At 42.9% G+C, this 13,459-nt stretch overlaps 2 protein-coding genes across 8 annotated transcripts in view; both read left to right on the top strand.

Moving 5' to 3' along the window:
- C4H9orf43 (chromosome 4 C9orf43 homolog) overlaps positions 1 to 11,305 on the top strand; it is a 28,112-nt gene extending 16,807 nt beyond the window's left edge. For all 7 annotated transcript variants that reach the window (XR_004319422.1, XR_004319429.1, XR_004319420.1 and 4 more), the window contains 2 exons: positions 28 to 129; positions 11,261 to 11,305. The gene's annotated coding sequence lies outside the window, so the exon portion shown is untranslated. The remainder of the gene's footprint in view (positions 1 to 27; positions 130 to 11,260) is intronic.
- Positions 11,306 to 12,662: 1,357 nt separating this feature from the next.
- The window catches only part of RGS3 (regulator of G protein signaling 3), a 120,171-nt gene continuing 119,374 nt past the window's right edge, over positions 12,663 to 13,459 (top strand). Inside the window, 1 exon segment of the mRNA XM_032478220.1 lies at positions 12,663 to 13,085. Coding sequence (XP_032334111.1) covers positions 13,007 to 13,085 — 79 coding nt within the window. The 5' untranslated portion in view covers positions 12,663 to 13,006.

A 13,459-nucleotide genomic window follows, 5' to 3' on the forward strand; every position in this document is an offset into this window, starting at 1 on the left:
CCTCTCTGATTCCCTCTCTTTAATCAGGAAGGAAGGAAGAGGCCCTGTTGAAATGAGTTCACTGATGGGGAGGAGCCTTCATGAACCCTTTGCTTCAGCCTTCCAATGTTCTGAGAGAGGAGGAGCCAGGTAACTGTTGCTAACTGCCATTTCCCTACCATCTGGGCCATAGGAATCAGGAGAATTAAAGCCTAATAGCCAGGAGACTCAAGCCAGAATCGCTTGGGGATCCGCTTTACGCACGTAAGCAGAGAGGACTTAAGATTTAGCCTTTTGGAATATTGTCCTGGGAGCCTTATGTTCCTAAGAAACTATACTCTGGTTTCTTTTGTTCATTTCATTTTCTTTGTGATCTCTACTGGGGCTAGCCCACTTTATTTGGGTCATCGTTGTTTTCTGAGCATACTTCCCAATGATACCTGGTCCAGTTTGACCTGTGCACCCAAGCAGAGTCTATGAAAACATCTTCAGACATTCTGTGTCCACACTTCTCCTTGCAGAGCCAGCTGTCTTTCGTTATTGGTCCTGCTTTCTTGGGTAACAGACTCTGTTTTTCATTGTTTTGGGATTATAGAAAGTTCCCTTTGGTGGGAGAGAGTCAGGGTTTCATTCTTGGTGGCAGTGACCCTTGAAAAAAATCAGCTTATTCAAATGCACCTAAAGGAATTGTTTGCTAAATTAAGGACAGACATGCCTCTGGATTTTAGATGGAAATGATTAGAGGCTCTTTGGAATCCAGAAGAATCTGGGAAAAATTTTTATAAATTTTCTTTTTCAGTTGCCATAAGGTACCAGGGTATGAAATTAATTTGCTCTTCTGTTTATATATTTATTTAACAGATATTAAGTGATTATTATATGTTAGAAATCAACCCCTAGATTGTCTTGATAGAGAAAGGAAACATTTTGGAGAGATGGTGGAGCATCATTCCCAGGAATATAGCTAGAAATTTTACTGGATCAAGTGGTAAAGTTGTTTGAGACCACTAGGTGGTGTTATTATATTACGAAAATGATACTCTTCTGAGACAGGAGACCTCTATTTCTGAGACTGAGTATATACACACAGTCAAAGAAGCTTCTTTGTGAGTCACTGGAGGAAAGGCCACATTTCACTCTTTACATATGTGATCCAACTTAAATGCTCGAGGGGACTGGAAGCTCCTAGAGGGATGGGGTTGTGTCCATTGTCATGTTTGTAGCCCCAGGCTATAGCCCTAGCATGTAGTAGGCACTCAATAAACAAACAAACAAACAAACAAATAAATAAATGGATGAATTAGTCTTTGAACAACGTAGATTGTCACTGAAAGAACCATTTCCAGAGTGTGGAAAATTCTGGCAAATGCACACAGGCCTAGGATTTGGGGAAGTTGGGAGCTGTTGATGATCCTGACAGATCGCTAGTTGGGCAGAGACTCAGGGAGGCAGTGTTTGGGAAGGTAGAAACACCAACAGCGACCTGAGGCTCTTAAACTGCTTTTCATCTCCTCAATTCACCTGTTTGAAAATATAGGGAGGATGTAAACCAACAAATTTGGACTTTTTTTTTTCTTGAGTCTATGTTACTTCTTTCTAATGATTGCTCTGTTTTGGAAGGGGTCTTCAAAAATAATTTACTCTTCTCTTTGCCTCTCATTAATTGGTACCTTTTTTCATTCAATAATTTATTTGTTGTTCATTCATTCATTCCACAAATATTATTAATGTGTGCAGAGCACTGGTCTTGGCTGTGTGGTCATCGCTGACTTTTTCCTCTCATGGCCCCTTTGAGTTCAATTAATCACCAAATCCTATTAGCTGTAGCACTCAGATCCATGTTCTCCTGTTTCTTCTGCTCTTACGTTAGTCCAGGCCTCCATCTTCTTTCATCTGGGTCACTGCATCAACCCTTGGTCTTTACTGCTCCCAGTCATTCTCCCACCTTCCCAACACGCTCGTATGATCATGTTACTCCTTTCCTTAAAACTCTCCCTTGCTCTCAGGATCAAACCCAACCTCTTTTGCTTGTTTTACAAGCCTTACAAGGTAGAGCTGTGACCTGGTTGGGCCCAACTTTTCTCTCTCAGCCCCACTACCTCCAGCTCTCACCTCATTCTGTGTGTCCCAGCCATGATTTTTTCCTTTTGGTTCTTTTAATAAGTCCTGTCCTCTCTTACCTTCAGACTTTCCCCCGCCCCCTTAGTTTCCCTACAATCTGTAAAATTCTTTTCTTCCCCCCTCTGCCTGGCCACTTTCTATTCATTCTTTAGGTCTCAGCTTGAGTGTTACTATTTTGGGAAGCTTTTTCTGACCACTGTCAGGGTGAGGTCTCGCTCTTTCCCTTTTCCTCTCAGACTCTGTGGGGCTCACAGCTCGTCCGCTGCCACCTTCACTGCCAGACTGTTGGTTCTGTGAGTGGCACCTGTCTTCACTGCATATCTTTAGCACCTGGTTGAGTGCACATTGTAAATGCTCAATCATATATACTGAATGAGCACAAATGAATAAAAAGCATATGTGACATATCTCCTCTCTTTGGGGTATCTGTGATGTAGCAACGTGAGCTGAGTGGTACAAATAAGAGCTCCAGTGGTGAGAGGAAGGAGGGGACACTTTGGGTGCTACCATCTGAAGATGAGTTAGGTTTTGGCAAGTGGAGATGTTTGTGGAGGTGGCCTTTAGGTGGAGGGAAGTGATGCAGGTGGGAAGAGTTTGGGGGATAGGCAAGGGGTGTAGTGTTCCTGTTTGGGAAGAGTGGAAGGTAGGACTGGAGACAGGTTGTGACAGCTCGTGACTAGATTGTTCAGGGCCTTGAGTGCCAGGCTGGAGGGAGTAGACTCTATCTGATAGCCATTGATGGCTTTTGAATAGCAGATGCTAGGACTAAATTAGTGCTTTAGAAAATGTTAATCTAATGGCAGTGAAACATGAACTGGAGGGAGACCAGCAAGACCAGCGAGACCAGTTAGGAGGCTATCATAGAAGTCAAGGTAGGAGGTGATCAGGGCCTGGATCATGCATAAGAATGGAGGCAAAGGGACGTGGTGCAAAAGAATTAAGAAGAATCTGGGAAGTGGAAGGAGAGAGAGGGAGGAGTCAAAGACTTCTCAGCCTGATTCAGTGAGGTGCTGTCATTATTAGAAATTGTGAAGTCAAAAGGAAGAACCAGTTTAAGGAAAGATAAAGGAATTCGTTTATCAGAACTTTACAGTGGAATTCTTGCTGTTTATGCTTTTCACTTAGGAAATTCGGTCTGTGTAGGGGACCAAAAAATGAAGCCCAAGTGGGAGGGAGTGACAGAGAGAACATAATGCAGCCGCTGCGGGCTGTTTCAGCTCTGCACTCAGTGGAAATACCTCCCAGAGGGAGGGCAAGATGGGGAAGGTGAATTTGCTCTTCCCCTTTTGATTTACAATACTGTGTGCATTTTATGGGTGACTAAGGGCTTATTTGAGGGTAATTTTGACTATTCACAATCCATGCTTTATATGCTGATTTTAGATCTGAATTCCTCTGCAAGATTTGTCTTCTTAAAATGTGTGCCAGACATTCGGCTGGGCAGTAGGCAGCTAGTAAGAAGACACATCTCAGTCACTGCATTAGAGTTGCTCACAGATGAGCTGGGGAGAAAGATATGAAAGAAGACAATTAGACTATAGTCTAGGTGAGCAGTCAGGGAGAAGGGGGTGCAGAGAGGAAGGAGGTAATTGGCTAGCATGTCAAAACAGAGGTGGCCCTGGGCCCTGGCTTTGGAGAGAGATCTGGAAGCCATCATCAGAGCAGGTAGGTGAGAGTAACAATAGGAATGGATGAGATCTTGGAAGGGGAGAATATTGAGGACGCAGGGAGACCGAAGGGCACAACAGTAACATACTCTCAGTAGAAGGCAGGAAGAGCCATGAAACAGATGAATTATCAGAGAAGTGGGAGGCAAGGGGGATGAGGACTGAGAAGACGCAAGTGATTTTCATAATAAGGAAGTCATTGGTGACTTCTGAGTGAACAGTAAGTAATGCTGGCAGAGAGGGGGGTCCAAGAGTGATTGGTAAGAATCTGGAAGCAAAGGGAATACCTGCCTCGTCTCAGTCATGGCTGCAGTAAAACCAACCAAGATATATTTCCTAGTTCCCAATGAAATTCCCCTGGAGAATGTTTGGGATCTCTGGATGCCATGACCTCTGTCTCTGTATGATCTGCTACTGTCCAGTAATTAGACACTTCATCATCACAGTACATTGATCCATAAAAACACTTTGGTCTACATAAGCCTTATATTCAAGCTTGAGTGTAATCCATCTGAGCCACAGAGCTTAGCTGTGGTTATTGCATTTTATACTAAACATATCTATATTATTTTCTTCCAGCAGTAGAATCCACATTCCCATGTGACTGCGAATGCTAACTTGCTAATAGCTTTCCTGGAGTTTGCTTCTTGCAATTACCTCATCAGAATTTAGACAAGGCAATATATAACAATTTATTCCAGGATGCAGGGAGCTCTGGGTGTTTTTTTTTAGTTAATGGTTCCTTATCCTAGTTACATTGTCCTTTTAAAGAGATTTAAATAATAAGGAAAAAAATCTCCCTTATATGTGCCCACGTAATTACCACTCCTGGTGTTTTCTTCATTTCTTCGTGTGGATCAAGACTTCCATATGGTATTGTTTTCCTTCGGCCTGAAGGATTTTAACATTTCTTACAGTATAGGTTTGTCGGTGATGAACTCATTCAACTTTTGTAAGTCTGAGAAAATCTTTATTTTTGCCTTCATTTTATAGAAGATATTTTTGCTGGGTAAAGAATTCTAGGTTGGCAGTTTTTTTCTTTAAAGTTGTTGCTTCACTCTTCTGGTACATATTTGTGATAAGTCCAATGGTCATTCTTTGTTCCTCTGTATATAATATGCTTTTTTTTTTTCTTGCTGATTTCCCCTTTGTCACTGGTTTTAAGCAATTTGATCATGATGTGCTTTGGTATAAGTTTCTTCATGTTCTGCTGGGGTTCATTGAGCTTTTTGGATTTATGGGTTTATAGTTTTCATCAAATTTGGGCAACTTCCCCCCATTATTTCTTCAAATATATTTTCTATCCCCTACTGCTGGAAAAGCATCAGCTCACTGATGCTTTTTTTTTTCCCTGTCCTTTTGGGGTTTTTTCCTCTTTGTGTTTCATTTTGGATAGTTTCTATAGCTATGTCTTTGAGTTCACTAATCTTTTTTTTTAACCTACAGTGTCTGATCTGCTATGAATCCCATCGTGTGAATTTTTTTCATCTCAGACATATTTTTCACCTCTAGATGTTTGATTTAGTCTTTTTTTAATGTCTGTGTCTCTAACATGCTCTTAAAGTGCTTCTTGAACGTATATATACAGTTGTAATTACTATTTTAATGTTCTTGTCTTTAATGTTTTTGTTTAGTAGTTGTAATAATTATTTTAAGTCTATCATCTATGTCATTGCTGGATTGGTTTCTATTGATTTTTCTCTTTATTGTGGGTCACATATTTCTGCTTCTTTGCATGCCTGGTAACTTTGTATTGGACACCATTTTTATTGTGAATTTTCCCTTGTTGGGTGTTGGATATTTTTGTATTCCTATAAATATTCTTGAGCTTGTTCTGGGATGCAGTTAAGTTACTTAGAAAGCTTTTGATCTTTTTGGGTCTTTTTTAAGGTTTTTAAGATGGGAACAGAGTGTCATTTAGTATAAGGCTAATTAATCAACAGAGGCAAAACTCTTCTGAGTACCTACCCAATGCCCCATGAATTAGAAGGTCTTTCCACTCTGGCTGATAAAAATAAGAACTAATCCTAGTCTTGTAAGAGCTTCAGAGATTGTTCCTTCTAATCCTTTTGGGTGGTTCTTTCCCCAGCCTCAGGTACTTTCCTAATACCTATGAGCTCATCAGGCTTAGCTGAAGATTTGAAGGAAGACCCTCTGCAGATCTCTGAAGCTCTCTCTTTGTGCAGCTCTTTCCTCTCTGATGCTCTGTCCTGTGAACTCCAGCTGCCTTGGCCTCCTGAACTCCTCAAGTTAAGGTTTAGGAGTTGGCCTGTCCCCTTTAGAAAATCTCTCCAGGCAACTGACTGGGGCAATCACAGGGCTCACCTTGTTGGTTTTGTTTCTCAGGGATCACTGTCCTTTGTTGCGTGATGCCCAATATCTTGAAAACGGTTGCTTCATATATTTTGTGCAATCTTTTAGTTGTTTTAGGTGAGAGGGAAAATCCAGTTTCTGGATTGGATCGAGTCCCAAGATGTTACTCCATCTTGGCAGGAGGCAGAAATTTACCTTGTTCTTTAAGTTTGAAAAACTTTTTTAAGGCCTCTGGAGCCCTTGACTATGCCAAGCCAAGTTGCTTGTTATCAGATCAGGAAAAGAGGTGCTTCTTGAAGAGGCTAAAAGGGCTTGCAACATAACTGCAGGGAAGCTGAGCCATTCTAGGAGAGACAGGGGATTCTGCTTTTCTTTTCTGTCAAGTCTTTGGCTCTTATCATTGGACTCAGCTTACTGTTTCACATTCCTTTGGTACTGAAAGTTTTGTTCTTTTCTACTTTGAAACAGTACCCTCAGCTCACTTAAAATCTTGAAATTCTTTACTTGGTTCCCACTTAGACCCTATTTGTGTATTTAGGTCACCAAAGCCTTCTAAATCTGAGGCAAATTAAAGTTTCTCAGTGGTATTTATAGCAACCAGCACCTGCTCCTGTAGAGAACCACTAACTCAAGATACTGTGTTTTACCTTGAAGATGAATTGCAGACATACTTGTAAAAGGCAAATCCTGCATTTCAAGGGTGAAAAAATTACCCCTTAACAAAACGTTCCAGCTGGTTAAATTTAGGACAAGAAAAAAACCTGACCCAAGAATATTCTCTGGCTTTGAGCCCAGGGTATTTTTCCTTTTGGAGTGAATTTGGTACAGTTTCATTCATGTGGAGTTGCTGCCTCCCAGCATTTTACTCTGGGATGGAAGATCAACAATGATTGTCTTGTTGCTAAATCCAATGGACACATCTCAGTTATTAACCTACTTGACCTCTCAACAGTATTTGAGATTTGTTGACTGTTATCTCCTTCTTAATACATTCCCTGGCTTTCCTTTTCCCTTTCCAGCCTTTCTTCCTCTGTCTTTTCAGTTGGTACTCTTCTTGGTTCTTTCCTGAGCCTTCTTCTCACATTAAACATTATTTATGGGCTCTCTTATCCATTGCCATGGCTTCACTGGGAATTCCTAAATCTATATTTTTAGCCTAAGTATTTTTCCTGAACTTAAGTCCAGTATATTTAACAGTTCACTTGACATCTTCACTTGGACAGCAAGTAAGTAACTCAACCTCTGCAGGCTTATAGTTGAACTCATGAAGTCTCCTCTCAGTCCAGCCCTTCCTCTCATGTTTGCCATCTCTGTAAAGGGCACTTCTAAACAGCTAATTTCTTAAGCCAGGATTCCTTGACTTCTTCCTTCCAATCAACCACCAGGGCCTGGTGATTCTACTGTTTTCCATCACTAGTTTTTTACCTGGACCACTGGAAAAGACTTCACCTAACAGGACTTTCTGCTTCCAGCACTCATGCCACCCCTCCACCCTCCCAATCCATTTTTTTTCCACACTGTAGCCAGAGTGATCTTTCTAAAACACAGGACCTTTTAAGATCTTGCTTAAAATCATTTGATGACTGCTGTACTCTTAGGATAAAGCCCAAGCTCCTTTTAATAAGATATGAAGCCCTGTATGATGTTTACCTTCTTGCATATTACTTCTTCCCTCGCACTCAAAGTTCCCATTGCTGTGTGTCCCATTGTTCCATTCCTCAAATGTATAATGCTTATCTCATTTTCTGGCCTTTGCATGTTTTGTTCTTTCTACCTGTTTCCCTTTCTTCACCTCCTTGGCTTGGCTACATCATCCTTCAGGTCACTTTCTTTGAGAAGTCTTGGCTTTTTTTTTTATTTAAAAATAACTTTAAACCCCTTTATTGTGGTATGATTCCTGTGCAGTAAACTACACATTCCAGGAGTCTTCTCTGACTTCCTTTCTCATCTCAGTCTGCCCAGCTCCCCAGACTAAGTGAGATGTTAATCTGTGTTTCTGTGGGTTGCCATGTTTCCTCTATTGTAACGCACATCCAATGTCCCACTGGATTGTAAGCTCCATCTTGTCCACTTCTGTTGCCCTATGCTCAGTGTAAGGCTCAGCACAGCATAGGTGCTTAGCTTCGCAAACATTTGTTGAATTGAATTTTAATGTGTTGGTAGCCATGGAGGTCTCAGTCCTAGTTTGTAGCCTTTTGGAGCAGGAAGATTAGTGTGAAAGATGACATTCTATAAGTGGTTCTTTGGCTGGATTCTTATTTCTCCACTGTTTATTTACCACCTTAGCAACCTGATTCATTTAACTCTGAGCCTTGGTTGTCTCATCTATAAATACAAATGCTTGAACTTCCTGAAGGCAAACGGTGGGATGATTTTTTTCTTTTTTTGGTTGCTAGTATTTTATGTTAGTCAATTATGAGACTTCTTTGTACATATATACATATTTGCTATTTATTTTGTAAATACTTCAAATTCTTTTTTTAATTTAAATATTTTAAATTTTTTATGGCCATAGAAAAGCTTAAAATTTTTTTCAATCATTAAAAAATGTAAAATCCACTTTTAGCTTACTCACTGTACAAAAATAGGTAGTAGGCCAGATCTGGCCTGTAGGTATAGTTTATAGTTTTTTGTCAGCTACCACACTAGTATGTTCATTAAATCTGAACCATCTTTGCATTGCTGGAATAAATACCATTTGAATGTATCTGACTATACTGCTGGATTTGATTTGCTAATATTTTACTTAGGATTTTTGTGTCTATGTTCATTAAGTTAGATTGGTCTAGCAGAGATTTCAAACTAGTTATAATTGTAGGGCAGAGATATGTTTTCTTTGGCCTACATAATATTTTTTAAAGATTTAAATGAATACTAAAAAAATTGGGAGATGTTATATTAAAAATTAGAGATTTCTGGATTTCTTTTAAAAAAGGAATGTGGCAAAACTGGGGGAATGTGGGCCCAGTTTTGTCACATTTTAAATAGATATTCTTTATGTTTTCTATTTCATTAACTTCTACTCTTATTTTTATCTTTGACCTTTGGTCTATGGTTTTCTATTGCTAACCTTATCTGGGTTTTGTCTTTGCCTAGCTTTTTATCTAGTACTAACATATCTTCCAGTTTTTTTTTTCTAGTTCTACATAGGCATTATCTGTTTCTTGAAGGTCTAATAGAATTCGCCTCTAAAACTATCTGGGCTTTATGGTTACCTGGGGAAAGGCAGTAGGAAGGGATAAATTTGAGAGTTTGATATTTGCAAATATTAACTGCTATATATAAAAATAGATAAAAAACAAATTTCTTCTGTATAGCACAGGGAACTGTAGTCAATATCTTGTAATAGCCTTTAATGAAAAAGAATATGAAAACAAATATACATATATATATGCATGACTGGGACATTATGCTGTACACCAGAAACTGACACATTATAACTGACTGTACTTCAATTAAGAAAAAAAACACAACTATTTGGGTCTTCTATAATTTGGTCAGGTAGATTTTTGTTTTCCTTTTGTATTTTATCTATGGTTTGTGATCTATTAAAAATGTCAAACTCTTGTATCAATTTTAATAATTAATACTTTCTGGAAAAGCATCACTTTTCCCCTAGATTTTCAAATTTACAAATATAAGGTCTAAATGGTTTTCTCTTATAATTTAAAGAATTACCTTTGTATCTTGGCTATCTTTCTCTTTCCTAAACTTGCTTATTTGTAGTTTTCTTTGGCCAGAGTTCTGTTTTATTGGTCTTTTCAAGGAACTAGGTATGGTTTTCTTGTTGAAGTCCATTAAAAAAAAATTTCAACTTTAACCTTGTTTCCTTTTAAAATTTTCACCTGAATTAGCTCTTCCTTTTCTAACTTTTTGAAATGAGGCTTTAGTTTAAATATTTTTGAAAATCATTCTTTTTAAAATAAAATAATTTCCTCCTGAACTTTCTATTCTGTTTTATTGATCTGTCTGTCTTCTTTCTGGTACTGCATTATGATTATACTATTTAACATTTGGTAGTCCTAGTCCTCTTTATTATTATTTTCAAAATTGTTTTGGATATTGGGCCAGATGACATCTTAAAGGCACTAAGGTTCTTTGATGGCTAATGTGAAAATGCACCCAAATAAATCCCTTTGTTTCCTTCCTTCCAAACCCAAGTAGTCTTTATTCTTCTAGATATAGTCAATCTTAAAAAAATGCCTATAATCAATCTTTGTATGTGGATGTGGTATATGTAGGTAGCATTTTTTAAGTGTTTTTTTTTGTGTGTGTGGTGTGTATTTTATCTGTGTATATGGTGTGTTTGTGGATGTCCATGGGAAGTGATATATATGTTTATGTGTACAGTGTGTGTTTATACTATGTGTAAGTGTAAGAGGGATACTGAGGCCCATGGCCAGGGAGTGCTAGCGTGCTCAGGGCATGTCAGAAAGCCAGGCTTGGTCCTCAAACTCCCTTGCCTTCTGGAAAAAGCAGGGCCTTAAACCTTGACCCTTTCTGGGTGTCCCTTTCTGGATGTCTGGCCAGTCTCCCTTGCAGTGCCCCTGCCCAGTCTCCCTTGCAGTGCCCCTGCCCAGTCTCCCACTCATTTCTGTCCTCCTCTCCTGAGAAAAGAGCGATCTGCCCCTTTAAGAGAAGGAAACTTCCAGTGCTGTACTAAGTAAAGGGGCCTTACTATTGTTGGTGAGGGTGGTGGAGGTGGTACCACCACAGGAGTCAGATCAGCATCAGAGTGGCAGTGGGGTCTCACAACTAAATGAGTTAGCTGCTGAGTGAGACAGAAGGAGTCGGAGGGAACTTGCAAGGCAGTGGGACCTTTGTCCTGAGTTGGGGTGAAGTGCCCATTGTGGGCCTGTCTTTTCTCTGTCAGGGCACATGCAGATAATGCATCTCTGCCCAGCTCTCCCACTGGGTTCCACCCTTCTGAATGTGCACCTACAGGTTTCTCATAGCTTCCTGAGTCCAAGGTGGTCTTCCTTAGTGGAGGTACTATAGTGGTCCCTGGCAGAGCTGTGAAGGGGCCACTGTCACCTTGGGCACATCACTCTTCCCTTGGTGGACCTCCCTTTGCCCAGGTACTTGAATGTCATATTTTCTAATTCCTACTGAGAATGAATGCTCCTCTCAGGGGCATCCTCAGGCTATGCCTAACTCATGCTCCTGCCTTGCTTCCGCAGGTCTGCAGCACCTCCAGCCTCAGTGTCCTGTCTGCATCCTGTGGCTTGAGCCTGATTTGCCCTTTTTCCCTGGCTGATGGAGTGGCAGAGCCAGGATACTTCCCTGCCCAGAAAGGATGCCTGGACTCAGACTTTCCCAGCCAGGAGGAGGATCAGGCATGCTCAAGTCCAGGGTACAGGTAAGTCCATCTGTCGTTGGACTGGGGCCAGGGGAGCAGGCTTGCCTCTGATAAGAGCAGTGCTCAAGGTGTGGAGTGGGGAAGAACAGGACAGAGCCTCATAAAGTGCCAGGATTCAGATAATCCACTGGCTTTTATGTGACTCATTTGCACTTGACCACTAGTTTGCTGATTTCAGGGCTCCTCCAGTTTCTACTCCCTGCTGGTGGCCAGCTGGCCCTGTGGCATCTAGTTTCCTTACCAGCCTCAAGAAGGCAGGTCAGCCACCTCCACTTGCCATTGGCCATGGGGCAGGTGTGGAGGCCAAGGAAGAACAGAAGGAGGATGTCCTCTGGGACAGACAGGCCAGAGTTCAAATTTTAGCTCTGCCAACCTTGGACAAGTCAGCTACCTTATCTGTGTGAGATTCAGATTCACCCCTGGTAAGTTGGGGCTAATACTTCCTAAGGTTACTGTGAAGATTAAATGAGAAGATGTATATAAATTGCCCAGCTCAGCCCCTGGCACCTGGTACCCAACATTTATCTTTTCTCCCCACTTTTTCTCTTGCATCCCCCAACCTTGTCTTGAGTGGATCACTAAGCCACAAATATCCATTTGGCAACTTCCGACACTTCCCATTTTTAGATTTACATAAGACCAGCAGCTTTCCCTCCCACAGCAGCAACAGTCAGAGAGTTGCAGAGCAGATGTCTTGGTGTGAAACTGCTCCCAGGAGGCATCCTGTGAATGTTTGCCGACAAAGCAGCGCAGGGGCTGACCCTCCTTCCAGCTCTGCCTCCTCACACCAAGCTGGGAGATTGAAAGCACCTACCTCCTCCATGTATGGTGCATTTCTGTCCCCTCAGATGCTGGGGGCCTGTCCTCCTGTCCCATGGCATCGGACTGCAGATGAGGAGCCCTGAGGCTGGCTGGAGGAAGCTGCTCTGGTCTGAACCTGTGCCAGACTGTTCCCATCCAAGAGAAGACTCCAGAGAGGTGGAGGAGCCAGGGTTAGGGAAGGGCCTGCAGCCTGGTGGGGGCGGGGATCCAACCGTGGAGAACACTTTTCCAAACTCCACTGCACTGGGCCGGGAGGGTGCTCCTCTGCCCTTGCTTGGTGTCCAGTGATTACAGGTCCGAGCTTCAAAGCATGTTGCAAACCTGGCTAATTACTGGCCTAGGGGAGCTGGGTGAGCAGGCCAAGCCCGCCGAGTGGGAGCGCCAGGGGCCGCAGGACTGTCATTGGGCTGGCACTTGCAGCCCAGAGGGGCCTCGTAGCCCTGGTGAGGTCGCAAGTCCCGCTGGTTACCCAGGGAGGATTGCCGTGCCGGCCGCGGGGGCTACCCTCTCAGACGAGCCTCCGGCGCCTCCTCCCCTGGGTCAGGTGGAAATCTCCCCATTCAAACCGGCGCGGTCCAATCAGGGCCCGGCGCGGCCGCCGGTTCAAACGCGCGCTGCAACCAGCCTCCAGCTCCCGCCTGGGAGACACCGGCGCGGGGGCGGGTGAACCTGCTGCCTCGGTTACTGGGGAGAAACACAGACGCTTCGGGTTACAGGCGCCCCTGCCCGGCCGGAGCGGGCCGCCATGGAGCGCTCCCTGCACCGCGTCTCCCACGGGAGCCGGCGCGCCCACCCGGGCTTGTCCTTCTACCTCACCACCTTTGGTAAGTGCCCGCGGGGCGGCTGCCAGGAGCTGCTGCACCCTGCTCACAGCGCCCAGAGAGGGCAACCCCCGCAGTGGCAGGTGAGGCAGGGAGCAGCGATCCTTCAGTTTGGGGGTACCCGCTCTGGCCCCTTCCTCCCGTGGTTGCCCAGGAGGGACACAGGGCACAGGCTCAGGCCGAACAAGCCGCTGGGCACCACCTGCTGCCTGGCCGCTGATGCCAAGTGCAGTTGGTTCTACCTAACTTGGCTGGAATAATCATGCCCCAGTTAATCTTTCAGAGACCGGTTTCCCACCACTGAGTTTCCCATTAACAAGCAGCTCAGGGTTAAATCAAGGTCTTGTTACTACATCTCAAAATCACCTCAGCCCTAT

This window comes from Camelus ferus, chromosome 4 (genome assembly GCF_009834535.1).
Source record: "Camelus ferus isolate YT-003-E chromosome 4, BCGSAC_Cfer_1.0, whole genome shotgun sequence".
In the NCBI taxonomy this organism is placed as follows: Eukaryota; Metazoa; Chordata; class Mammalia; order Artiodactyla; family Camelidae; genus Camelus; species Camelus ferus.